Consider the following 26,564-nt stretch of genomic DNA (forward strand, 5'->3'; position numbering starts at 1 on the left):
TGCAGGTTGGGGTCAGGAGCACACGGCAAGGAGATGCAGAGTCAGTGGGGGTGTAGTGGTGGTTTTTGGCTGTGCCCCATGGCTTGCAGTATATTAGTTCCCTCATGAGGGATGGAACACAGGGCCCCACAGTGAAAGCGCTGAGTCCTAACTACTAGAAAGCCAAGGAAAGGGGTGTTTTAGAAAAGATGCTGAGGGCAGGCTTTCCTTCATGATGATGTTTGAGCTGGGGTTGAATGGGCGAGGGGCCCGGGGAAAGTTTCTCTGAGCAGGAGAGCAAAGGCCCTGGGGTGGGAAAGGCCTGGTGAGTTGACCAGAGCTCCAAGGAGGGGCAGAGGTGAGCAGTGAGGCGTGTGGGAGGAGGGGCGCCGGGAAAGCAGGCGGGCCTGGGTCACAGCGGCTTTCCAGACCCAAAGGAAAGAAATGGAGGCATGAGGAGTCTCAGTGGAAAAGGCTGGATTTTAATCCGTAAATTCAGCCTGGGCTCTGCCCTCTTCACCCCAGCCTTGATTCTGAGCTAGACTTGGGGTTGAGGGAGGCTGGCCGGGACCCCCTGTGCTCCCCAAGTGTCACAGGACAGGCAGAGCCCATTTTCCAGCTCCACAGCCTGTGGCTTCCCCAGTGAACAACAGGAACAGACCCTGGGGGATCAGACAATCAGCCCTGAGGAACGAGGCCCATTGTAGCCCAGGACTCTGCCTTGCCAGCTGCCCCCAGACTTCTGGGTCCCCTCCTTTCCTCCACTCACAGTTCCCTTATCATCGAGTCCTCACCAGCCTCACTTGAGCTCAGACCCCACTGTTAGAACCAGTGGGATGGAGAACAAGTCATTTAGTTGCCCTCTGAGCCCCTCTTCCCTCACCTATGAAATGGGCCAAAACCTGTCTGCTCTCCTCGGGCTGTGAGTGAACATTAAACTTGATGGGAGTGCTGTTAATGAACTCAGAGCCTGCTCTGGGCCAAGGGTGCACGCATTGCTTTATGTGCAGGAGTTGACTTGTGAACAACATGGAGCAGTGATGGTTATCGGGCCAGCTTTGAGAGCACGTGGCCCATGAAGTCATGCAGAGCCACTACGTGCTTCCAAGGACCCCACACTTGGTTTTATACTCAGTCATTGCTGTCTGGAAATTCTTGATACTTTTTCAGCTTAGGGCCCTGCGATTTCATTTTGCATGGGGCTCTGCAAATGATGCAGCTGGTCTTGATTATTATATATTCATTCATACATTCAAGGTAGATTTATGGAGCCAGGCGTGGCATATGGCCCTGGAGAGAGGGGAGTGAACAAAGCAGAATTCCTCACCTCCATGGAGTTTACTTTGCATTACTTGGTTCAGAGAGGGTAAGTTATTTGCGCAATGTCACACAGTGAATAAGGGGGTGCCCAACATCCAAATCAGAGCTCTCAACCACAGTACCATCTCCCTTTCAGCCTAAAGCTAGAAAGTATTTAACAGGACACCAACCCCAGAAATAACCATACGGTTCTAAGTGCTTTAGGTGTGTTAATGCATTACAGAAGCTTGTTTTAGGGTCAAGAAAATGGAGATCAGAGAGGTTAGGTAACTGGCCTAGTCACACCACTGGTAAGGAGCAGAGCCAGGACAAGGAGCCCAAGCAGACTGGCTGAGAGCCGTCTTCTGAGCCACTCCAGCATACTGCTTTCTGAAGTCATCACTCAGGAAACGGTGGCTTGTTATAATTATTTTAATCACCACCGTTTTCGTTTTCATCTCCAGAGACCCCATGCAAGTGTGAGGCTTGACCCACATCACTTTGTGCGAAATGAGAGGATTAACAAATGAATGAGCAGATTGCTTTTTACCCATGGGGTAACCTCAATTGCTGCCCGCCTCCATTCACCCAGCTTCCACACGACTTCTCACCGAGACCCTGACATGTGGCCTTCATGACCTCGCCTTCAGCCAGTGATGAAAGCTCTCCATGTCCAGGATGTTGAAAAATAGGGTCGCGCCTTCCAGTAAACAGGCTGGGCTGAAGGGAGAGGATGCTGTGGGGAGCAGTGGTTCACAGCGATCGTGCTGTGGGGAGCAGTGGTTCACAGCGATCGTTATCGTTGAGTACAAGCTTTCCTTTTCCTTCCTACATGAAAATAGGGCTTGTCCTAGGGGTCCCCTCCCCTCAAGCCTGTCACTGTTTAGAGGGTCTCATCCCCCACCAAGATTTGAGGAATTGATCCATCTGGCGGGCCTTGAGCATGGGGTGGTTTCTGAGACTCTATGCAGACTTGCCACTCTACCTCACTGACATGTGACAGGCACAGTCATTCATTCATTACTCAACAAGTACTTACTGAGTACCTACTATGTGTCAGGTACTCTTGTAAGAACTGGGGATATAGCAGAGAATAAAGCAGGCAAAAACCCCTGCCCTCAGGGAGCTTACATTCTAGTCCAAGATATTTCTAGCTGGGACTTCTTTGGATTGTATGGAAGACATCATGAATTTTTCCTTCTTGGTCACTAGAATTTTTTCAGCCTTATGAATATCATCAAGTTTTACCTAGGACACAGTTAGGGTGCTTTTTATTTCAGGTGGAAGAGTAAATCTGGCGCCTCCTACTCCATTTTGGCCAGAATCAGTTTTTCTTTACAAGAAAACCAGTAGGCCTGGGAGGAGCAAGACTTAAAATTTTCATTTGTTGTTTATACCTTCATGTGAATGAGTCTATGGGCTCCTGTCTGAAGCATTATGGTTATGGGAAGTGAAGAACTGAACGACTGAAGTAGAATATAGGGCTTAGAAGATAAATCCAGAAGTGCTCATAGAGTCATTATTTCATTTGAATTCACCACATCTTACAAATCTGCCAGCAAGTCAGGAGCTTCTCTTTTCACTTGACAATGAGGAAGGTGGAGCTGGGAAAGCTGAAATGACTAGCTCAGTCACACAGCTAGTTAAGACTCAGAGCTACTGACTTCTGCCCTCAAGCTCCTAACACCCTGTGGGTCAGGGGTCACCGTGTGTTGTGGGGGAGAAGGCAGAGGACATCTATGATCCCTTATGCTTGTGCTGATTTGGTTGTTTCTCACAACTTCAGCCTCAGCTTCCCTGGAACTCAAGTCAGCACAGCTCTTTTTCCCTGAGCAGTAGCTACAGCTTAGAAAGAACAGTGGGACAGAATATCAACTCCATGAGGGCAGGGGCCACATCTGTTTAGGTTACCCCTGAGGTCCCTGGGCCTAGAGCAGCACCTGACCCCTACTACATTTTCAATGACTATTTGTCCAATAACAGAACATGGAGGAATGGATCTGTGGAGTAAACAGACAGTAATATCTCAATTGCATTACCAGTAAAACTGAAGACAGTAATTTCTGCCTTTTGATGCTGTTTTGATTTTGTTGATGCATTGTATGCTTCCTGAGGGCAGGGTTTTTTTTCCTATTTCACTTGTGCACTATGATGTCCTCAGCATCTATTAAAACAGTGCCAGTCTCAGAGTAGTGAACAGATGAAAGTCAAACATCTAGTTTTCTGTGAATGTGTAGCATCAGGGTGAAAAGTAAGGGATTTGAAGCCAGAGCTGAGTTGGACTTCTGGCTCTGCCACGTCTGTGACCTGGAGGATGTCACTGAGCCTCAGTTTCCCTAGTACTTATGCTAAGGGGTGTCACTGTTTCTGCATCCAGATGTCCTGAGGATTAAGTGAGGTTGTGCAAACAAAGTTCTTGGAATAGCTCCAGGAACAAAGAAAAGGCTCCAAAGTTTTAAAAGTTCTTGTGTGTCTGAGTGTGAAGTGAAGTGTTACTTGCTCAGTCATGTCTGATTCTTTGTGACTCCATGAACTGTAGCCTGCCAGGCTCCTCTGTCCATGGGGATTCTCCAGGCAGGAATACTGGAGTGTTGCCATTCCCTTCTCCAGGAGATCTTTCCGACCCAGGGATCTAACCCGGGTCACCGGCACTGCAGGCAGATTCTTTAGTCTGATTCTTTACTGTCTGAGCCACCAGGGAAACCTGAGTGAGGGTTCATTTTTAAAAAAATACTTGAAAATTCTTTAAAATCGAAATATAGTTAACATATAACTGTTTGTTAGTTTCATGTGTTTTTTTATAAAGATTTGACATTCTCATGCTTTCTGAAATGATCATGATGAGTCTAGTAACTATCTGTCCTCATGCAAAGTTATTACAACATCACTGACCATATTTCTTATGTTGCATATTAAATCTCTATGATTTATTTTAAACTTTATTTTATATTGGAATATAATCAATTAATAATGTTGTAACCATTTCAGGTGGACAGCAAAGGGACTTAGCCATATATATACAAGTGTCCATTCTCCCCCTAAACTCCCCTCCCACCCAGACTGCTTCGAAACATTCAGCAGAGTTCCCTGTGCTATACAGTAGGTCCTTGTTGGTTATCCATTTTAAATATAGTAGTGTGTACATGTCCATCCCAAACTCCCAACTATCCCTTCCTTCCATCCTTCCCCTCTGGCAATCGTAAGTTCATTCTCTAACTCTGTGAGTCTGTTTATGTTTTGTAGACAAGTTCATTTGTACCATTCCTGTTTAGATTGCACCTGTAAGGACGGCACATGACTGACTGTATAACTGGAGGTCTGTAGCTCTGTAATCCCCTTCACCTATTTCCCCTACCCCACCCCTCCCTTCAGGCCATCACTTGTTTGTTCTTGGTATCTATGAGTCTATTTTTGAGGGTGCAGTTTTTTAAGGGCCATTTTTCTCCAAAGGACTTTTATCCCTGGTGGTTTAGTCGCTAAGTCGTGTCCAACTCTTGTGACCCCATGGACTGTACCCTGACAGGCTCCTCTGTCCATGGGATTTTCCTGGCAAGAATACTGGAGTGGGTTGCCATTTCCTTCTCTAGGTGATCTTCCCAAACCAGGAATCGAACCTGGGTCTCCTGTGTTGCAGGCAGATTCTTTACCAAGTGAACTACAAGGGAAGCCCTAGCCCTGAAAATCCCCCCAAAGAGCCTAGAGGTTGTTCTCCTGAAAGGTGAGGCTGCGTGGAAAATAAATTCCTGTCAAATCTCCATGGACAATGCCAGGACTTCTGAAGCCTTCAGGGCAACTCCCTGCTGCCGGCTATCTTGCGCCGTCTGGATCCTGATGCAGCTGGATTCACCGCGGGGTCACTGAGCTCTGCTGGGCCGCCCTAGTCATCTGCAGCCCTTTGAAGTTAGGCTGCGTCTTTTCTTGTCTCATGGTTGATGGGGCCTCAGCGCACAGCAGGCCGTTCCGCACCAGGGTGCAGTGGGTGCTTGCAAGATCTCCAGCAGAGATAGGGAGTGAAATCTAGTTCTCCAGCAAAGGCAGCTGCAGATAAAGTGCACCCCGGGCTCTGCCATCGTCACTGAGGCCCTTTCACCCTCATCAGTGGATCTAGTCTACATCTGGGTCTTGACCTACACAGAATCTTTCTGGACTTAACTCTTCGGGCCTGTAGATGCCATCTGTTCAGTTCAGTCACTCAGTTGTGTCTGACTCTTTGCAACCCCATGAATCACAGCACACCAGGCCTCCCTGTCCATCACCAACTCCCAGAGTTTACTCAAACTCATGTCCATCGAGTCAGTGATGCCATCTAGCCATCTCATCCTCTGTTGTCCCCTTCTCCTCCTGCCCCCAATCCCTCTCAGCATCAGGGTCTTTTCCAATGAGTCAACTCTTCACATGAGATGGCCAAAGTATTGGCATTTCAGCTTCAGCATCAGTCCGTCCAATGAACACCCAGGACTGATCTCCTTTAGGATGGACTGGTTGGATCTCCTTGTAGTCCAAGGGACTCTCAAGAGTCTCCTCCAACACCACAGGTCAAAAGCATCAATTTTTCAGCACTCAGCTTTCTCCACAGTCCAACTCTCACATCCATAAATGACCACTGGAAAAACCAGAGCCTTGACCAGACGGACCTTTGTTGGCAAAGTGATGTCTCTGTTTTTTAATATGCTATCCAGGTTGGTCATAACTTTCCTTCCAAGGAGCAAGAATTTTCTAATTTCATGGCTGCAGTCACCATCTTCAGTGATTTTGGAGCCCCCAAAAATAAAGTCAGCCACCGTTTCCACTGTTTCCCCATCTATTTCCCATGAGGTGATGGGACCAGATACCATGATCTTAGTTTTCTGAATGTTAAGCTTTAAGCCAACTTTTTCACTCTCCTCTTTCATTTTCATCAAGAGGCTTTTTAGTTCTTCTTCACTTTCTGCCATAAGGGTGGTGTCATCTGCATATCTGAGGTTATTGATATTTCTCCCAGCAATCTTGATTCCGGCTTTTGCTTCTTCCAGCCCATAAGTGTAGGTCAATTGTTGCCTTAGCAACAATTGGTCATTATCAACTTTGGTTTTGAAAAGAATGACCAATAAGACTGATCTTTCTCTGAACTGCAAGGGTGAGGGAGCAGTACAGAAGGTTGATGAGGGAGGCTTCTGACATGGAGAGGGTGGGAAGATACAGAAGATGAAGTAGGTAGGGTGCAGAGCACAGAGAAAGCTCTCAACTCATTAAGGCAATTATTACATGGATTGGAAAATAAGGAGATTCCAGACCTAAGTGGCCATATCTTCATTTTGACACTCCAGTCCTACCCATGTTTTTATTTTTTAATTTTTTTTTTTAAATTTTATTTATTTTATATATATATATAATTTTTTTAATTGGAGAGTAATTACTTTACAATATTGTGGTGGGTTTTGCCATACATTCACATGAATCAGCCATGGGTGTACATGTGTTCCCCATCCTGAACCCCCCTCCCACCTCCCTCCCCATCCCATTCCTCAGGGTCATTCCAGTGCACCAGCCCTGAGCACCCTGCCTCATGCATCGAACCTGGACTGGTGATCTATTTAACATATGATAATATACATGTTTCAATGCTGTTGTCTCAAATCATCCCACCCTCGCCTTCTCCCCCAGAGTCCAACAGTCTGTTCTTTACATCTGCGTCTCTTTTGCTGTCTCACATACAGGGTCATCATTACCATCTTTCTAAATTCCATATATATGTGTTAGTATACTGTACTGGTGTTTTTCTTTCTGACTTACTTCACTCTGTATAATAGGCTCCAATTTCGTCCACCTCATTAGAACTGATTCAAATGCATTATTTTTAATAGCTGAGTAATATTCCATTGTGTATATTTACCACAACTTTCTTATCCATTCATCTGCCAGTGGACATCTAGGTTATTTCCATGTCCTGGCTATTGTAAACAGTGCTGCAATGAACATTGGGGTACACGTGTCTCTTTCAATTCTGGTTTCCTTGGTGTGTATGTCCAGCAGTGGGATTGCTGGGTCGTATGGCAGTTCCTTAACCCTAACCCTACCCATGTTTAAGGTTCATTCACAGTCCACTTATTTGGAGAATTTTCTGGAGCTTAAGTTTCTCCCAGCTTCAGTACTGCGTGGCTCTCCTCCCTATCTGCTCTGTTCCACTCCACACTCTCCTTAAACACATGTGTATGTGTGTGTCTGAAAGTTGCTTGTGTGCTTCCATTCATTCATTCATTCAGAAATAGGCAGGATAGCCCAGTGGTTAAGAGTCCACATGGCAGCCAGATAGCTGGAGGTCGCTCTGACAATTACCACCTGTGCGACTTCAGTAAATGACCCACTTTTTCTCTCTACCTCAGCCTTCTCATCTATAAAATGGGCACAATAATGCCAACCTCATTGGGCTTGGTGATGGTTAGCTCAGTGACTACCCATAAGCATTCAGAACAGTGCCTAGCACATAGTGCATGCTCAATAAATAATATACCATTCTTTTCTCAGCAAACATATATTAAACATCTCACAATGCTATGTGTAAAACTATTACTAGGCTCATGGAGATAAAAGATAACACACTTGCTTTCCTGAACTCACACTTTATACCCCACACCAAGCTTTGGTCATTTCCCTTCTTTATCTGCAGGAAAATGTTTACTGATAAATTCATCAAAGAAGGACAATTATTCCTTCCCTGATGAGAGCTTGAACTGCCCAGGGTTACTTTTTTCTCGTGTGCATTGTGTTAAGGACCAGAGGGCTTACAAAGGGCTCTCCCACTTACATACAAAGTTATTTCTCTTCCCTTGTGCCTCAGTTTCCTCAACAGTAAAAGGGAAGGCGGGTGGCCACTTCTGCCTTTTAGGGTTTGCAGAGCAAAACAAATGAGGCGGGGCTCATGGAGGCATTGTGGAACCCCTAATGCCTTGCATAGGATAAAGGTGAGGGTGGCCCCTCTCTATCCCACTGAGAGCTTCCTTGGAAGGCAGGGCAAGCTGCTTGGTCTGTGACAGGATAGCACACACTGGGGCAAAGTGCAGGGTCTCTGTTGCTTCCTTAACAAACGCTCCACACAGTATCCAGTGAGAGTCAGAACTTCCAAACTGCAGAAACTCCTCTCCAACAGCCTACGCCGAACTAGCAATGTGGGGCGATGGCTCTGGGGGTAACGCTGTACACACAGGAAGAGCCTAAGTGTGGCCACGGCCTCAGGACAGCTGAGGGGCTCACTCATACACTCTCTTGCTCTCTTTGTCTCTACCGTCTTGTCTTCTTCTCTGCCTGTCAGCCCCGTTCCCTCAAACCAGCTCCCTCTCGGTGGCAGGAAACATGGCCTCCAACAGCATCCTGTTTCCTTAGAGAGGAAACTGAATTTTCTTCCCCAGATTAAAAAGAAAAAAAAAAAATCTCAGGGAAAGATTCTGATTGGCTTAGCTTGGGTCCTATGTTAATTCCAGGATCAGTTAGCTCTGCGGGGGTGGGCAGCAGGGGGATCAGAGCACAGGCGCAGCCACTAGGGGGCCTACCGGCCGTCTCGACCCCGGAGGGGAGTGTCCACTTCAGCCTCCGAGGATGTCTGAGGCTGCCCTCTTAGCACACTTGATACTTTCCCTGTGCCCTGGCCCTCTTGTCATTTGTCCATGTAGATGATAAGCTCCAAGGAACAAAAAAGTGACATTGGATACGCCTTTCCTTTTCTCCTCTCCTTCACCCTGCCCGTCACACACAGGATGGCAAACCTAAGCACACTGCTAGTTTCGTGGTCATGGAATGCCCCAGATAAGAGAGCACGGAGCTGAGGCACAGAGACAGAAAGCAGTTTGCCCAAGGTCACACAGCTCACACTAGATACCAGGTCACCTGCCCTGCAATTTCTCTTAGGGTTAAAGGCTACAATCCTCATTCTTACAAGGAAGCCTCTGTGTAGCCCAGTCACTTCCTGCCTCCCCAGGCTTATCTTATGCACTCTATACGTCTTCCAGGTGGTTATTATTTTTATTGCTATTCCTATTGTCGCTGGAGGCACCCGCACTGACCCACTTCCCTCTCATTAGAGATAAAGGACTTTTTGACTCTGCATTCCGACCAGGGTGCACTTCTTTCTCAAATCTGCTCCCTACCCCTACCTTCAAGGCTTCTGCACTTGGAATTTCTTCTGCCTGGAACACAGTATTACTTTCCTAGGGCTGTTGTAGCAAAGGAGCAGAAACTGGGTGACTGAAACAGCAGAAATGTATGGTCTCAATTTCTGGAGACTGGAAGTCTGAGATCAAGGTGTCTCAGGGTTGATTCCGTCTGTCCCAGGCCTCTCCCCCAGCTTCAGGTGGTTTGCCAGGGATCTCTGATTGCTTGGCGTGTGGCTGCATCCCTCCAATCTCTGCCTTTACCCTCACGTGGCATCCTCCCTCTGCCATGTCTGTCTCGTTGTTCAAATGTCCCCTTTTTATAAGGACACCAGTCACAGGCACAAGGGCCCACCCTCATGACCTCATGTTGACTTGATTACCTCTGTGAAGACCCCCTGATTGCAAATAAGGTCACAAGATCTCTTTGTGGAGGACACAATTCAACCCATGTGCTCCGTCGCTCAGTCATGTGTTTGACTTGCGACCCCATAGACTGTAGCCCGCCAGGCTCCTCTGTCCATGGGATTTTCCAGGCAAGAATACTGGAGTGGGTTGCCATTTCTTTCTCCAAATTCCACCCATAACAAACACCATTTCTCACCCCCTGCTGCACCCTAAGAGACATCCTCCTTATCCATCCCAGCTCAGGTGCGCCTTCTCTGAACATCCCAGACCTCACCCAGCTGCTGTCTACCCTCGCATGCTCTACGCTCATATCTGTTGTGGATAGCTGGTATCTGCTGTTTCAGGATCTGGTCAGTGCGTGTGTCCCCTTCAGAGACTCCCCTTCATAAGGGCAGAAGTGTGACTGTTCTGTCTCCAACCCCAAAGCCCAGAACCTGGACTGTTGACAAAGAGTATCAGTAAATAACAAGATCAGTAAATCAGTAAATGAAGTGAATGAGTGAAGGGTTGAGAGATTAATCTTCATGTGCTAGAAATGTTATATGCTTAGTCATGTCTGACTCTTTGTAACCCCATGGACTGTAGCCCACCAGGCTCCTCTGTCCATGGGATTTCCCAGGCAAGAATACTGGAGTGGGTTGCCATTTCCTTCTCCAGGGGATCTTCAAGACCCAGGGATCAAACCCACATTTCCAGCATTGGCTGGTGGGTTCTTTTACCACTGAGCCACCTGGGAAGGCCAGATTAATCTTCATTAATCATAAAAGTGAAAGGACAATTCTAAGCAAGGGCCTGGGAGGCAGAAAGATTAGTATTCCTTCTGGAGAGAAAGGATGTGCTTCAGAATCCACCAAGGGCCCAACCCCTGCCCTCACACACCCCTGACTCCTTGACTAATAGTCATGGCTTTCCCTTACACCCTGTCACACAGGGAGAATCCACTCAGCATAGCTTTGCAGGGAAGGCCTCAGGAACCTTGGTGAAGCTGGAGGTGAGTCAGAAAGGCTGGTAAATTGAACAGCTCTGAAACCCAACCCTTGGCATTGAGCTGAGGGGTGGCGGGTTTGCAGAAGGTAACAGTGCTTGCTTTAAAATTCAGGGGGCCCAAGGGAGCATCATCTTGCAGAAAACCACTCTAGTCGGTGAGGAACCAAGCGTGGTCCAGGCTGCAGGTACCTGGGGTTTGCTGTTCCACCTCGGCCTGTGAAGCTGACAGCAAGGACGTTGTCAGGTCTACCCTTCCCCCATAGCCGTCCTGCACTCGCCTGTGTAGGAAATGCAGCTTTAACCTTTGTAGCCTCTCTCTCCTGTGTGGGGGTGGGCAGACCAGGTAGCTACATCGAGAGACCTTCATCTGTCTCAGTTGAACCCACTCGACCTACTCACCCACAAAGCAGTTCCAGCCCCCGGGGTTCCCGGGACCCCTGGGGAACACCTCATAGCCAGTAGAATCCCAAAGGGAAAAAGGAAGGCCTCCCCAGACCCAGCCCAGGACAAGGGCCAAGTTGGAAAAAGTGACTTGCAGGCCAGTCACCATGTTTTTCCCAAGTGAAAGGCTGACTCATTGCAACAGGCCTGGGCTGGCTGGGACTCGAGTCAGTGGCTTGGAACATGCCTGGACAGTCAGTGCCTTGTCTGAAAGGCTGGTCTGTGAGAAGCCACGGGTCAGGAGAGCTGAGGCCACAGCCCTGGGGAGCACTCAATTATAACCCCGGGAGCCAGCGGGAAGTAGAGGGTGGGGGTCCCTATCTTTCCTCCCTCTTTGGGGGCTTGGCCTAGCATGAGTTCGTAGGTCTGCAGGGGCCCTACCACCCAGGGGGAGTTAAGTCCTAATGTCCTGAGACATTCGTATTATGGTTCTTCCTCCTCACAGAACATGCAAACAAAAAAACAACACTGAATGTATATATACAGAAAACCAATCAGGCCTTATTTTCTTCATGAGGTTATCTCAATGCTTTCCTTTGAAATATCAAAGTGAAATTGTTTTACAGTCTGGGGCAAGAGGGAGGGGAATTGGGACCACTTCCCTAGTGTCCCGAGAACGTGTTTGTCTGCTGATGGAGTAATTCCACACCATGCAGAGTGCAAAGTCTGACTGTGAAGGATCCCCACTCCCCCTCCCCAGACTGTCTTCCCTCCTCATGCCTTTGTCCATGTTGACATTCAGGGCTCTTTGGCAAGGACTTTTGAATCATATTTGGCTTAAATCCTGGCTGTGCTGTCTGCTTGCTGTGTGACCTTAGGTAAGTCACTTGATCTCAAGTGACTAAATTTCTGTACATGTCACATGGAAAGTACACAAGATAAATGCGTGCACACCGCCTAGAATAGCACTCAGCACCTAGTCTGGCTGACATACCAGATCTCTTCTGGCTTCTCCCTTTATTGCCCTACAAAGCTGCTTTTTAGGAAAAAATACTGTCAGTCATTTACACTTTAGTGTGAATAAGCTCCTGTACCTACTCTGTACAGATTTTTTTTTCTAACCTCACAACAGTTTCTGCAAGATCATTAATATCTTCATTTGGTGATGGAGGAAACTGAGACTCAGGGAGGTGAAAGAACGCTCCCAGGGTCACATAGCAGAACCTCGTTCATTCAGGAAACATTGATTGAACTTCTACCCTGCCTCAGGATGGGGACTGGGAGCACAGCAATCACTGAGTCAGACTTCTCATCTTAAGACCCTCATGGGTAACTGGCTGTATTTGAATGTTTCTGTCGTCATTCTAATTGTTCAGGTCCCTGTAAACCTTGTGCATATAGGCAGGGAGAGCCTTCACCTTCCCCCCAGTTGCCTGTTCCAAGGAGTCATTTTCTTCCTAGTGTGCAAGACCGGCCCTGCCCAAGGCTGAGCTACCAGATCAAAAAAAGCGTCCTGCCTTTTCTTTCCACATCATCTCCTGGGGCTCTACTGAGTACAGATTTCCAAGTCTATGTCAGAATTCCATTGTTGTCCCTTCTTTTGCACTTCATGATATATATTACAGAAACACATGTCTCATTGTAAAAGAGACAGAGACAGACAGAAGAGAAGAGAGAAGAGCAAAATTTTCGGAGTAACAGTAACTCCAGGTCTTGCTAAGATGGTTACAATTTGGTTGTATGGTCTGCCAGAACTTTCTCTTATGCAATTAGAATATAATTGTGATAATAATAATAATAATAATAATAATGCTACCACTTATTTTAACTACCCGTGACTTGGAGCTTCCCCTGTACCAGATACTATTCTAAGCACGTTAGATAATTTAACTCATTTATTCCTCACGGCAGCTCAGTGAACCGATTATTATTGCCCTCATTTTACAGGTGTGGAAATTGAGGCAAAGAGAGAGAGAATATTTAAAAGTATACACATTACACTTTAAAAATGGGATCATTCTGTTTTGTGACCTACTTTTTCCTTCTTAACAATAACAATTCTCAATGTACTTTTTCATGGCTCTTTGGCATTCCAAACTTTATACATAGCATAAATTACTCAACCAGTATCCTGTAGCCCATTTTTCTGACTTTTAAGTGTTTTTTTTTTTTTAACTATGAATGACATGAAGATGTCCATCCTTGTAGCTTAATCTTTGAAAATCTGACAAGTCACTCCCTTATGATAATTCTTTGAAGTGGACTCAAGATGTACATGTACCAAAGCTTTTGGCATCACTTGCAAATTGCCTCCGAGAGGGACAACCCTCATGGGATGCTAAAGGAATGTGAACAATCACAGTCGCACGGAAGACAATATGGTAATATCCATCAGAATGATGGAGACTCAGGGTATGATCCAGCTTCTGGGAGGCTATCACATAAATAATGTTATACACATACAAAATGATATACATATAGAATTAGTCATTGCAGCCCTTTTGGTAATAGTGAAAGGTCAGCAATAACCCCAGTGTCCATAATAAGGAACTGACCAAATAAACAACAGTATATCTGGACAGTGAAATAATATGCAGTTGTAAAAAGAATTAAAAGCTTTTCTGTGTATTCATGGGACTAGCTTCCCAAGATATAGCAAGTTAAAACTTCGTGAAGTTGAAACTATCACAACATTGTTAATTGGCTACACTTCAGTATAAAATTAAAAATAAAGGCTTCTCTGTCTTTACTACAAAAAAAAAATTAGTGCAGAAAATAAGTTCAGAGGGACAGATTACAGGTACAGGATTATCAGATGCAAACTACCATGTATAAAATAGATAAGCAACAAGGATATATTGAATAGCATAGGGAATTATAGCTATTACCTTGTAATAACTTAATATGGGGTATAATCTGCAAAAATACTGAATCACTATGCTGTACACATGAAACTAATAGAATGTTATAGATCAACTATACTTCAATAAAAAATATGTGCAGAATTATGTAAGTAGCATGCTATTTTTATATGAAAAAGGGAGGCAAATGATAACCCTCATTTCTAGTTATACATATAAACACAGATAAGCTCTGAGAAAAGTTCTAATAGTACCTACCTGACTGCTTACAGGAGATTTTGCCTGGGTCAAAGGGATCAGGATTAAAGAGTATGAATTAAGACAAAGTAATTTTTTTCACTGGTCACTTTTTGTGCTTTAAGATTCTGAAACAATGCTGTGCTTCTATTCAAAAAATTAACCTTTAAACACTGCCTTCCAGTGTTCAATTTTTTTTAGGTGTGATAATGCTATTAATTTAGTATTTGGAGGCTAATTACTTTACAATATTGTAGTGGGTTTTGTCATACATTAACATGAATCAGCCATGGAGTTACATGTATTCCCCATCCCGATCCCCCCTCCCTGCTATTAATTTTTTATAGAATACTTACTTTTGAGAGAGAGTGAAATATTTACAAATGAAATTGTATAATGTCCAGATTTGCTTCAGAATAATGTATAAACAGCAGAAGCAGAATGGTATATAAATTACAGATGAAAGTGATTAGATATGAATTGATGACTGTGAGAGCTGGAAACCTGATACTTAGAGGATTCATGATGCCCTTCTGTCTACTTAAATCATTTACAGAGGTGAAATTCACATAAAATCAAGCACTTTAAAGTGAACAATTCAGTGGCTTTTAGTACATTTACAGTGTTGTACCACTACCACCTCTGTCTAATTCCAAAACATTTCCATCACTTCAAACTAAAACCTTGTACATATTAAGCAATTTTCCTCCATTTCCTCCTCCTTCCAGCCCCTGGCAACCATCCATCTGTGTTCTGTCACTATGGATTTATCTATTCTTTATACTTCATATCAGTAGAATCATACTATTTGTGACTTCCTGTGTCTGGCTTCTTTTACTAAGCATAATGTTTTGGAGGCTCATCCATGTTATTGCATGTATTATTCTACGTACACATGTTGTAGCATAGAGTGTGTACTGCATTTTTCTTTTTAGTCCATGGTGTTTATATACCACATTATGTTTATCCATTCATCTGTTGACATACATTTGGTCTGTTAACACTTTTGGCTTTTGTAAATAGTGCTGTTAGGAGCGTGCTTGTATGTGTCCTTGTCAGAATACCTGTTCTCAGTATTTTGGAGGTATATACCTAGGAGCGCAATGGCAGAGTTAGATGGTAGTTCTATGTTTAACTTTTTGAGACATCACTAAACTGTCTTCACAGCAGCTGAACCGTTTTACATTCCCACTAGCAATGTAGAAAGGTTCCAATTTCTCCACATCCTCGACAACACTTGTTATTTTCTGTTTTTTTCTTTATTGCAGCCTTCCTAGTGGGTGTGAAGTAGCATCTCATTGTGGTTTTGATTTGTATTTCCCTGATGACTAATGATGTTGAGTATCTTTTCATGTGCTTCTTGGCCATCTGTACCTCTTCTTGAAGAAATGGCTGTTCAAGTCCTCTGCCCATTTTAAAAACTGGGTCATTTTTCTTTTTGTTGTTTCTGTCTACTTTCATAGATGTTTTAAATTCTCCTTAGTAAAAGCAAAGGGTACCCAAATATTAGATATTTTATTAACAACTTTGAGAAACATACATCCCCTCCCCCCACCCCCGGAAGGGGAGTAGTTTTCTCTCCTTTTTCTCCTACGTGAATTCCTCAAAGATCTCTGCATAATCTCTACCGCCATCTACCATCCATAATGCGGTTTCCAAGAAAACCATATTAGCTCTTCAAACAAACAAATAAACACGAGTTTCTTCCTTTTCACTGTCTTACAGGTGGGTGTGGGGTGGGACAGCAAGGCTCGTAGGTTTAACCAAGGCTGTCCCTAACACTCCGGCCACAGCCTGAGGCCATCCCCCGGTGTCCCCCCACCTATCTAGCAGCCTGGTGACTCACTCCCTGCTACCCTACCTCAGTGTCTCTGCTAAGATTCCTCCGGGAAGGGAGGGCCCCGTCTATAGCGGAAGAAACCTTCCGGGCCCCAGTCCAGGCACATCACAAGACTGGATGGCCCAGTGTGTCGGCGGCTGCCACGGCCAATGGGAGGGACTTCACCCAGCTCATGTTCTGCTGTGGTAGTCGGGCCAAACAGATGGCCCGGGATAAACAGGGGGTGTCGGCCGGTTTGGGGTGGGGGGAAGGGTGGGCTTTGAGTGGCCCCAGCCTCCGTCTGGATCCTGGAGAAGGACGTGGGTGAAGTGAAGGCCATGCCCAAAGCAGCAGCTGTAGTTGGGTACCTTCCAAACAGTTTGTGATATATTTTTTTCAGCAGTGGAATTCTCGTTCGAACAAACCTTTACGGTATTTAGGACAGGGAAAAAGGAAGCTGCTCCAGCTAAAGACGGGGTGAGAAGGCCAGAGGTTTCCCTCCCTCCTTGCCACGTGGCTCTTGGGGAGTTCTGGGTCTCTGGGGAACACACCGATCCCATTAACACAGTCTTTACATGAAACCACTTGGGAGCTCTGCGCAGTCTGTCTCCTGGCGCCTCCAAGGGTCTCCGAGGCCTGAGGAGGAATCTGGCAGCACGCGGAGCTGAGATGCTGGCCCCTTTCTAGAGACAGGTGGCACCTTGCTTACCCCTTCCTAGCCAGCCACACACTGGGGAGCTGACCACGGGCTGCAGAGATCAGCCAGGGTGTGGGGGCACAGCTGTCCTCTCAGCAAGAGAGCTGGGGACATGGCCTCCCTCCCTCCTTTCAGGACCGCCCCAAGTGGTCTGCAGGTAGCTACTGCCCCGTGCCCTTCTATCTGGCTCTCTCCTATCCTTAAGAGAGATGTGAGAAAAGGAACGGCCCCTCCTCCCACTTCAGAAAACTTGACATAGAATTTCCTCAAACCCAAATTCTAGTTCTCAGCACAGTTAACTGCTAAGTGCCCCCACCCATCCACCCTACCCGCCCCACCACGCCCCAGTTTGCCTGTGGGGTAATTAATTTTTTTTAACATTTATTTATTTGGCTGTATGTGATCTTAGTTGCGGCGTGCAGGATCTTTGGTTGCAGCATGTGGGATCTAATTCCCTGACTAGGGATCCCAGCCAGGCCCCCTGCCTTGGGAGCATAGCGTCTTAGCCACTGGAACACCAGGGACGTATCAGAGATGGTACGTGGGTACATTTGTAAGGATGCAAATAAAAAGTCAGGTGAATAACTCCACCCTGAGCCTGTTATCTCCTCCACACACTAGGGATCCTAGCACCTATTCCATGGGACTATTCTGAGGATTAAATGGGATATTGCATGTCCAAGGCTATGTCACAGAGCTCAGTTTAGAAGTAGGTCTATACCAGAGAAAGGGCATGGCTCTGTCCTTCACACAATGTGTCATCTCTGAGGAGGCTCAAATTTCTCCTCTCTTAGCTCCAGTTTTTTCAACTCTTATTAATACCTACCCCTCACAGTTGTTATAGGAAGTAGAGATAATTCACATAAAGTGCTTAATATATTGCTTGGCACAGGGACAGTACTCAAAATCTGGTTGTAATGTGACAATTATCACTACTTCTACTACTGTTATTATGGTTGGCATTGCTGTTATTTAAAGGGAAGAGCAATGGGGTTGAGTAGTTAAGTGCATAGACTCTGGAGACAAATTGCCTAGCTTTAAATTTCAGTTCACCTCTGGAGCTGTGTGACTTTATGCAAGTTACTTAGCCTCTCTGTGCCGACATTTTCTCTACCATATAAGGAGAATAATAATTAAACCTACCTCATGGAGTTGCCCTGAAAAGCAAGTTTTTGTGTAGGGAGTGATTTGGAGAGTGGGAAATAATAAGTGCTACAAAGTGTTTGCTGTTATTAATAGCAGTATTGGTATTATTACTAGTGTTCACAACCAGACTCTGAAAGCCTTTCCTTTGGCTCTGATCAAGAAGAGCCACAAACCAACACAGTCACCATTCCAATAATGGTTTAGTGGCTCGGAAGCTGTGTGACTGTCGGCAAGTTAACTCCCCTCTCTGAGCCCATTTTTATTTCTCTCTAAAATGTAAAGTATAATAGCACCCATAATGGTACTTCTCGGTTGTTAGGCTTCATTAATGAGCGATGACCCGTGGGAAGCTTCGAGCTTCTAGATAATCAGGCTCCTGTTCCAACGCCCTGCCTGAATCCAGCTCCGTACCCCACCCAGGCCTCCCTCCCCCCGGCGGGAGAGCGCTCGGATTCCCTCCCGCGGGGCTTGAGGGGGTTGCTGCCCAGCGCCCGCTGCCAGGCCCTATTCTGGGGGCCGAGCGAGCCCGCGGCCGTGCCAAGCTTCCCCGGGGATCAGGTTTCTGCTGACGCGGTGCCAGGCACGTCTGCTTCCAGGAACCGGCAGCCGCATTTAGCCGCGGGCCGCACATGAAAGGGCTGCAGTCGGAAACGTGACGTTGTGTCAACAGGCGAGGCAGGTCAGCGCTGGGTGAGACCATCCCGGCAGCCGGGAGGAGGCTCACGCCCTGTCTGAAGGCGGCCAGATCCCCAGTGTCCGCTCCCCGGCCCCAGAGCCCGGGCTGCACCCCCTCACCGGCACGGACACCCCTGTTTCACAGAGGTCCTCTTTGTCCTGAAGGGGCCAAAGACTTGGAGTGCGAACCCCTCCTTCCGCATCTCTCTCCGAACCACTTGGAACCTGCTGGCACCGGCCTGGAAAGAAGGTCAAGGGCAAGCTAGACGCAGAGAAGAAGGCAGAGGGAGGGCTGCCCCTCTGAGGGGTGTCTGATAGACTCCAGTCGGGGATTCTGGGTTGACGTGGAACTCTCAAACCCTTTTTAGTTCAGGGTGCCGCAACCACTTCCCTCTGCCCCCACAGCTATTCCCTTGAGTCACCGACTGGGGAGGAGAGGGGGACAGGCAAAAAGAGTCTGGCCTTGATTTCAATCCCCTGCTCCATCCCCAAGATAAACTTGATTTGTTTAGGTTTTTACCCAAAACGTCTAGCCAGAAAAGCTTAGCAACTCACGGGGGAATTCAGAGCTTAATAAGCAGGAGACCTGGAGGGCCAGTCCCCAAGTTGCTGGGAGAAAGAGGCCTGTGTACAGAGTTTGCTGTTTGCTTGCTATAGGATGTGTCAGACGGAGATCAGAGTCCTTTTTCAGTGAATCAAAGACAGGAGTGAGGGGGGAGATGCCAGACTGCCAGTTCATTGTTCAGACCACCAGCTCATCTCCTGACTCCTCCCAAGACACATGCTGCCTGGGGACATCTCACTCAAGCCAGGCAATGCTCACTCCCGCCTGCTGGCTCATCAGCAGACAGGGAAGGTGACATTTGAAGCAAACAGACACCAAGGCAGGTGGCATCTCTGCCTGGCTGAGAACTCCCTGGGGGCAGGTTCCCTGCATGGGCTCGATAGCCAGAGGGTTCTGGAAGATGCTTGGGGATCTGAAGTGTGGTGAGCTGGGCACTGGCCATCAGGAAACATCAGGACACCTCTGAGAGGGAGAAAGGGGCAGGCAGAGACACTCATCGACCTGGTCATTTCCCACTTCTTTTCCCATGGAATTTTTTCTTTTTTTCTTTTTCATAAGAGCACTTGACTAAGGAACACCAATATTCATTCACACACAAACACACCCAGTGAGAGGAAGTCCAGGAAGGATGTAGAAAATAATCATGGAATGTTGCCTTCAGCAGCAATACGACAGGATATGGCAAATCCATTAGACCTTGCTAAACTTGAAAAAGTTAGACCGCCTTGGCAGAGGTGCTATCCCCAGCAGTAATTATGATTGCATAATAATCCATTAAATCTTCTTTCAATGTGCCTACCCCTCCAGCAAGCTCCCCAGACGTTGAGGCCCATGATTTCAGACGCTGATTTTCTGTCAAGTGCTAAGGACCTTGACAAAAGCAGACTGGGGGAAACATAGACTTTTTGCTAAACTTTGGAAAGAGGCATAGGGCGATAGTGAACATCTGGCAGGGGTTAGTTTAAGAAAACAATGAAACAAATATTTACCTACTAAATTGACGAAGCTTATTCTGTCTGAATACCAGTCACAGGAAAAGCTGAATGAAATTACACCAAGGTTAACTAGTTGTTGCCTTCAGTCAAGAGGGGAGAGCAAGAGACAGCCATATCATACCCTTAAGAGTTATTTTAAAAATGCAGGAGACCATCTTTCTCTTCCACAGGAAAAGGATTATTTTATTAAGTATTTTAAAACAACTACTTAACATTGACTCATAGATAAAAATATTTACAATTTCACACCTTCAGGAAGGCTCCAAAATATAAACACTGTACCTCTCCCTAGAGAAAAAAAAAAAATTATTCTTCTCTTCAAAAACAGGAATACATTCATTTTTTCTCACTTTTGTAGATCAAGTAATTATACAAATAAACATCTGAAACATTTTCCTTTTTAATATATTTATATAATATATATTTATAACAGTTTTACAAATAAAGGCAATGACTTTATACCAAAATAAAAACAGGAAAAGAAAAGTTAAAACACAATCAGCGATCAAGCATAGTGCATTTCGAAAAGCTGGTGCAGGGCTAGCTGGACAAGTCAGAAAAGTACTCTGGACCAAAAATAAAACATCTTTTCAGGGAGACAGAATCCTTTTATCAGGAAGGACACTCCATGTGCTATTGGGCGAGGGGAATTAGCCTGCAGAAAGGGTCTTGCTGTGCCAAGGGCTGGTTAGGCTTTTAAGAAGCTAAGCTTGGTTAAAAGGAGTTTTAGGTTAGAGCTGATAACCGAGTCTGGCTTTGCTTGCTGAAATTTCAAATCATTGCTCAGCTTTTGTGCACTTGAGGGTGCTTGGCAAGCAGGTGCCTGCATCTCTCAGACCCTGGTTTGGTTCCCTGGACAGCGAGGCTTATTTCCAGGTGGGACCAGAAGCAGGTGCCAGGGCCCCAGGGGGGGTCCGTCCCTCCTCCCCTGGCAGCTAGGCGTGTATCAGGGGCCCTTTTCGGTTCCTTAGGAAGCGAATCACTAGGAAAGCCTGAGTAGGGAACTACATTCTCTTTATTCATCTGAGGCAGGGGTGGGGAGCAGACCTGCGGAAACCTCCCCAAACCACTACCGTGCTACGCCAGTGTCTGCTACCTCACCACTTTGGAGAAAGCTCAGTCTGGCTGCCCTCTGCCCATACAGTGAGTCACGACGACAGCAGAAGGGAGAAAGGGTGGGGTCATCAGAGCTGGCTGGGAACTGCACTCTGGAAAGCCCTCTTTTGAAAGTACCTTTTTCTCAAAGCCACAGACCCGGCTCCCAAAGTGGAGACTGACTCACAGACCAAGACTTTGCAGCTTTTGGAAATTCAGCTGCTTTTATCAGAGGGGGCTACTCTCTGGGAGGGGAAAGGCCCAGAGGTCTGAGACAATCCCCCCTAAGTCTCCTGATGTCAGGCAATCCTTCACGAGTTCCCTACGCCCAAAGGAGCTTTAACGTCCCATACCAACACACAATGCATAGTCACACGTGTGCGCGTGCGCGCGCGCACACACACCCACACACACACACACACACACACCTGAATCTTCTCTCCCTGCCTCAGATGATCTTGGCATACACACTGGAACAATCTCGCTGCACTCACAAACACATTTTTTGTTTTTTTTGGAAGTAGGGAGGAAGGAAAGCGAAGCAGCAGGATCCCCTAAATAGTTTAGTCTTTGGTTTCTAAGTTTAAAGGGGGGATCTGCTTCAGAGCTTGGAGCAGGGCAGAAGAGTCGATGGCAGGATGGGCCGGCAGTGGGGACGGGAGTCTCTGGGGCATGAGCAAGGGGGCCGAGATCTTGTCTGGGTTCATGAGGCTGCTGAGGGCTGCGGCAGAGGCGTTGAGGCCCGGGTATAACACCGGGACGGATGTGGGGTACCAGCACTTCTCCAGCATGGGCAAGTAGGCAGTTGCTGACGGTGGGATCAGATAGAAGGGCAGGCAGAAGGGAGGCTGGTGCGGGTGTGGGCCCAGGAATGGGGAGCTGATCAGGTCAGTGCTACTGAAAGGGCCTTCATCATCGGAGAGCTGCATTCTGCTCTTTTTCATGGGGGGTTCTTCGGATTCTTGCTTAATAGCACTGATCCTTTCTCCCATGGTGAATCTGCGTCCATGATCGCTTTTGAAGTACGGCTGCTCGACACGCAGCTCACTCTTCTCCGATTCTCCCCCGTAGCCGCTGTCTGTGTCCGTGTCACTGCCACTCTGCTCGCCGCTCGAGTGGGCGAAAGTTCGCTGGATGACTGGCACACAGTTTTTGCCTGGGCCTTCGGAGCCTTTGGCCAGGGAGCTGGGTTTCTCCTTGAAGTCCATTGCTTTGGGGGATGGGTCTGATGGCTTCCTGGAAGTACCACCCTGTAGAAGCTCGGAGACCACACGGTGGAGGTGGGTGACAAGCTGTGAAGATTTCAGGTCCCGAGTGTTCTCATGCTTGGCCAGGTACTGAAGCACCTCCCGGGCACATGTCTGGAAACCTGAGCAGAACATCTCTTGACCTGCTTCCATATTTCTCCCCGACAGATCACCTGGATCAACATACATCCAAAGGAAGACATTTCAGAAGGCCCTGTGGTTCACATGGATACCTATGTTCCAAAGACCCCAGGGCTTTCCTTTTTGCTAATAGCATTTGCTGATTGTGTTCCTAACTCCAAAAGTAATATGACCAGGGAAAATTTGAATTACCCAGAAAAGTATAAAGAATAAACTAAAAATCATCCATAATTCTACCTCTCAGAGGTAAAATATGGTTTGTAATGGCTGTATAATGTCATAGGCATAGACCACATTTAATGGAGATAGACGGTTCCCCCCTTGTTGCATTTATAAGGAGTTTTGGGTTTTCATTAGAAGTGACACAGCCATAATCATCAGTGTGCTCATAAACAGAGTCAATTTACAGAACATCATCTTACCATAGCGAGATGGACAGTGACCAGACAGTAAAAAAATGAGGATGAAGGAACCATGTCACCTAAAGTACGCTTATTTTCAGTGACTTATACAAGTTGCAGTCATGCTGCCATATTTAAAGGCTATTTCTAGGTCTTTCTCATATAGTCTATCTAGGATCCCCAGGAGGTTAGGTATGATCATCTTTCTGTTTTCAACGAGGCAACTGGCAGAACAACTTGCTAGGTTTTTGTGATTCTCATTGTACTAGTTTGGGAAGGAGGGCAGAGAAGAATGAGGGAGTGGGTAGAGGAATTTCTCCCTCGTTTGTTCAGTATTATTGGAAAGGGTGAGACCAGACGGTTAGATGACTGTGATTCTCTGGAAGTCCGTAGAAATGGGTGATGAAACTTCAGTGGTTTCGTTAGATTGTGTAATTCACCGAGATATACCTAGTGGCTATTCAGGGAACCACATGAAATGCAGGAAAAACTACTGCTGTCATCCTGCCAGGTTCATACCACACACCAAGGGATAAGGAAGTGGAGAAGCACTAAAACAGTGGGGCATATCCATGATTTATTCTCCAATGAAACAGGGCTAAGGAGAACAACTGTAAAACACCCACGATGCAAATTATAGATGCCTTGGCATTTTCAAAGTGGGGGGGGGAACTCCCAGAACCCCAGAAATTCTTAAGCCAAAATGCCACAGAAATATTTCACCATTTGACTAATACGTATTCATGCCAGGTGGCACACAGCAGCATTCCAAACGAAAAGTCTGACCTTTTAGGAAAGATAAAACAGCATCTCCCCCAACTAACGTGCATAAGCAATTTGTTGCAGGAATGTTTCTTAGACCAGATGTTGAGCTCATAGGCTCTCTATTTGTGCTAGAACTCTAAGGAGATGATAGCCAGACACGGTACTCACCAGCTTGCAGACCGCTCTGCAGGGCAATGATTTTCTGCTGCTGTTGATCAATTAGGTTTGTTAATGCTTTCACATGCTTCAAGGTAAGTTCAAGAACCACTGCTTTTTCCAAGTGACCCAGAGTCTGGAATAAAAAGAGCCTCCGTCAGCAGTGAGCTCAGAGAAGTCCCACCTCTGGGATACTAATTAGCCATGAGATTTGTCGGCCGCCTGGGCTACACTCCATGGGGTCGCAAGAGTCAGACACCACTAGGCGACTAAACCACCACCAATGAATGTCTCTAAAGGGGGGTAAAAAAAACTGTTCCTGGTTGGCTAAACTAAGTTTTAAGTTTATAGATGATGTTTAAAAATATGTATATATGCATATATTTTTGATTAGAGGACAGCAAACAAGTGTCCCCCATCTTTGGAAGCATTTTGGAAGCAGCAGCTAGCTCAGGAGAAAGCTTTGACAGATAAATTTTTCCAGCAGCCGTTGCTGACCTTAACTCAGGGGAATCCGGAGATAACATTTCTCTGCAGTGGTGTCAACCCTAGTAGAGACTTCTACTGTGTCTGGCAGCCAAGAGGCTTTCCCGAGTTTTTTCCCTGACACCCTGTCATAACTTCTAGCTCATCTACGCTTTGTTCTTCCTTCCTAAATACTATTTTTTCTCCTAAATACTATTTTTTTCTTCTTTCCCCAACCAAAGGCTGCCAAGCTAGTAAGCTATTGACGATCGCCAAGAAAGGACAGGACATAAAAGAAAAAAATGACACATCAAAACAAGTCCTCTTATTTTAAAAAGGGGTGCGGGGAAGGGGGTAAAAAAAAAAAAAAATAGTGCGTTGCTGGATTTGCTCAACGTGGGAAAAGGAGAACCCTGAGAATCACCAGAAGCGAAAGCCTCAAACTCCAGCAAAGAAAGGCCGGCTGGTGTTGGTGCCAAGCTGGACAAGTACAAATGATTCTTATCTCATTTGCAGGAGGTTGCCAGAAAATTCTTAGACTGGAGAAGGGTACCCCCAAAACAGAGCCAGCCACTAGCTAGGATCCAGCCATCTGGTCTGCAGTTCCTGGCGGAGCCTGCAGGCGGCGGGTGACCCTCGCCCGCCCTCTGGGCAGAGGAGCTGGTTTGGAGAGGGGCCAGCTTCTCACTTACTGTAAGTTTGAGATGTTCGGGGAGGAGATCCTTCAGCTGGGCAATGCACTCGTTAATCCGGTCACGTCTCTTTTTCTCGATGAGCCGGTGCGGCAGTTTGTAGGTCTCCTGCAAAGCGCACGGAGAGACGGTGGGCGCGGGAGGAAGGATGTGAGAAGCGCTTCTCCTTCTCCACCCCGCGGCTGAGGAGTCTGGGCAGCGGAGCAGAGTCACACCCAGAACCCTCACTGTCCCTTCTTCTCCAAGCCACTCAGTAGAGGCACAGGGCCCATACCTTGCATAGCCCCCTCCCACCTTAAAGTGAGAAAACTTTTATTGGAAACTCAGCGCGTGCGAAGGGGCTGGGGTCCACTCTTACCTTGCTCTCCTCGCTCCGCTTTATTCCCCGCCTCGACTTGTACACTTGGTACATATGGGCAAAATCCATCCTGCAGGGAGAGAGACGAGGAAGGGTCATGACTTGCGCATCGGCTGCAGGAGCCCTGACTGGTAAGAACCCCCGGCTGCACCCAGAACTACTTGGAGTTGAAAGCCGCGCAGAAGGCAGGACTGGAGTTGAGGCTTGAAGGGGCCAGGGGTGCCAACTTACCCTGGTAGGTCTCCGGGCTCCAGTCCTGGCGCTTTGGGCAGGCAAGTGGGGGGCGGTTGCGCGCTGGGGATCCGCTCCATTGCGCTGCGAGCCGGGGCCACTCTGCGCTCCTGTCTGCAGTGGTGGAGCGTCGGGTGAGGACTGTCGTGGAGGAGGTTTCGGGGGTCTCTCGGCAAGGCTTCCTCTGAGTCAGAGCTCTCTGAAATCCGCTGGGCTGCGAGGAGTTGCGGCTTTGAGGTGCTGCTTCAGTTGGGGGTGTGCATGGTGTATCGCGGCCTCTGGCTCCGGCTCTGCGCGCAGACTGGCGGTGTGTGCGCCCAGTGCCGTCTGCGCGGTGCGAGCCAAGTGAATGAGAAGTGGGGCGGGCGGGGAGGCGGGAGGGAGGGGGGGGGCGGTTAGGGCGGAGGGGGGTGGGGGGGAGAGCCGAGGAGTAATGGAGAGGCTGCGGGCTGGGTTAAATGGGAGCGAGTGGGTGGGTTGGAGCTACGTGTTCTACCCTGTGACTCCAGGCACGTCTGGCCGCTGCCGGGGAGGGAAGGAGCGACCTGCCCGCCCTCCCCCGGCTTCATCACATGAGTCTCACGTGTTGGACAACGCTCCCGCGGCTGCGAGGGAGCCCCCACCCCCAGCCCCGGGCCCCAGGTGTCTGCGGCTGCCTTTCCCCGAAGAGGGGGGTGGCAGGGCAGTCTGGGTCCTGCCTCGCCGGGCGGGGGGCGCGGAAGCTGGAAGGGGCCAGGGAGCCGGGGAGGTGGGGGGTGGGGGAGGTTGGTAACGTGGGCGAACCTGCCCCAGGGAAATGAAGTAAGTTCCCGTCTCCTGGGAGGGAACTGGGGGAGGACGG

The 26,564-nt window shown here is 47.3% G+C and overlaps 1 protein-coding gene and 1 long non-coding RNA gene across 4 annotated transcripts in view; one reads left to right on the forward strand and one right to left on the reverse strand.

Moving 5' to 3' along the window:
* The window catches only part of LOC110151446 (uncharacterized), a 176,858-nt gene that overhangs the window by 10,229 nt on the left and 140,065 nt on the right, over positions 1–26,564 (forward strand). For 2 of the 3 annotated variants that reach the window (XR_011483665.1, XR_011483672.1), the window contains exon 1: positions 25,557–25,727. The exons of the other annotated variant lie outside the window; for it this stretch is intronic. This is a non-coding gene — a long non-coding RNA (uncharacterized lncRNA). Of the gene's footprint in view, positions 1–25,556; positions 25,728–26,564 lie in introns of those variants that run through there. 3 annotated transcript variants of the gene reach the window in all.
* Positions 20,329–26,118, reverse strand: BHLHE40 (basic helix-loop-helix family member e40). Its single transcript, XM_020914840.2, has 5 exons — positions 25,724–26,118; positions 25,493–25,562; positions 25,135–25,242; positions 23,990–24,113; positions 20,329–22,687 (listed from the first exon to the last, which is right to left on the reverse strand). Exons 1-5 carry the CDS (start codon positions 25,801–25,803, stop codon positions 21,831–21,833), a joined length of 1,239 nt encoding a protein of 412 aa, XP_020770499.1. The 5' UTR covers positions 25,804–26,118; the 3' UTR covers positions 20,329–21,830.

The sequence above is a fragment of the Odocoileus virginianus genome, chromosome 26, assembly GCF_023699985.2.
Source record: "Odocoileus virginianus isolate 20LAN1187 ecotype Illinois chromosome 26, Ovbor_1.2, whole genome shotgun sequence".
Classification (NCBI taxonomy): Eukaryota; Metazoa; Chordata; class Mammalia; order Artiodactyla; family Cervidae; genus Odocoileus; species Odocoileus virginianus.

What these genes read in the sequence shown, in the direction of transcription:
- BHLHE40 (XM_020914840.2), bottom strand. Translation starts at nt 25,803, where the DNA reads ATGGAGCGGATCCCCAGCGCGCAACCGCCCCCCACTTGCCTGCCCAAA. An exon ending in AGCGGAGCGAGGAGAGCAAG is followed by an intron (nt 25,243 to 25,492) that starts GTAAGAGTGGAC and finishes TGCGCTTTGCAG; the next exon opens with GAGACCTACAAACTGCCGCA. An exon ending in GCAGAGCGGTCTGCAAGCTG is followed by an intron (nt 22,688 to 23,989) that starts GTGAGTACCGTG and finishes ATGTTGATCCAG; the next exon opens with GTGATCTGTCGGGGAGAAAT.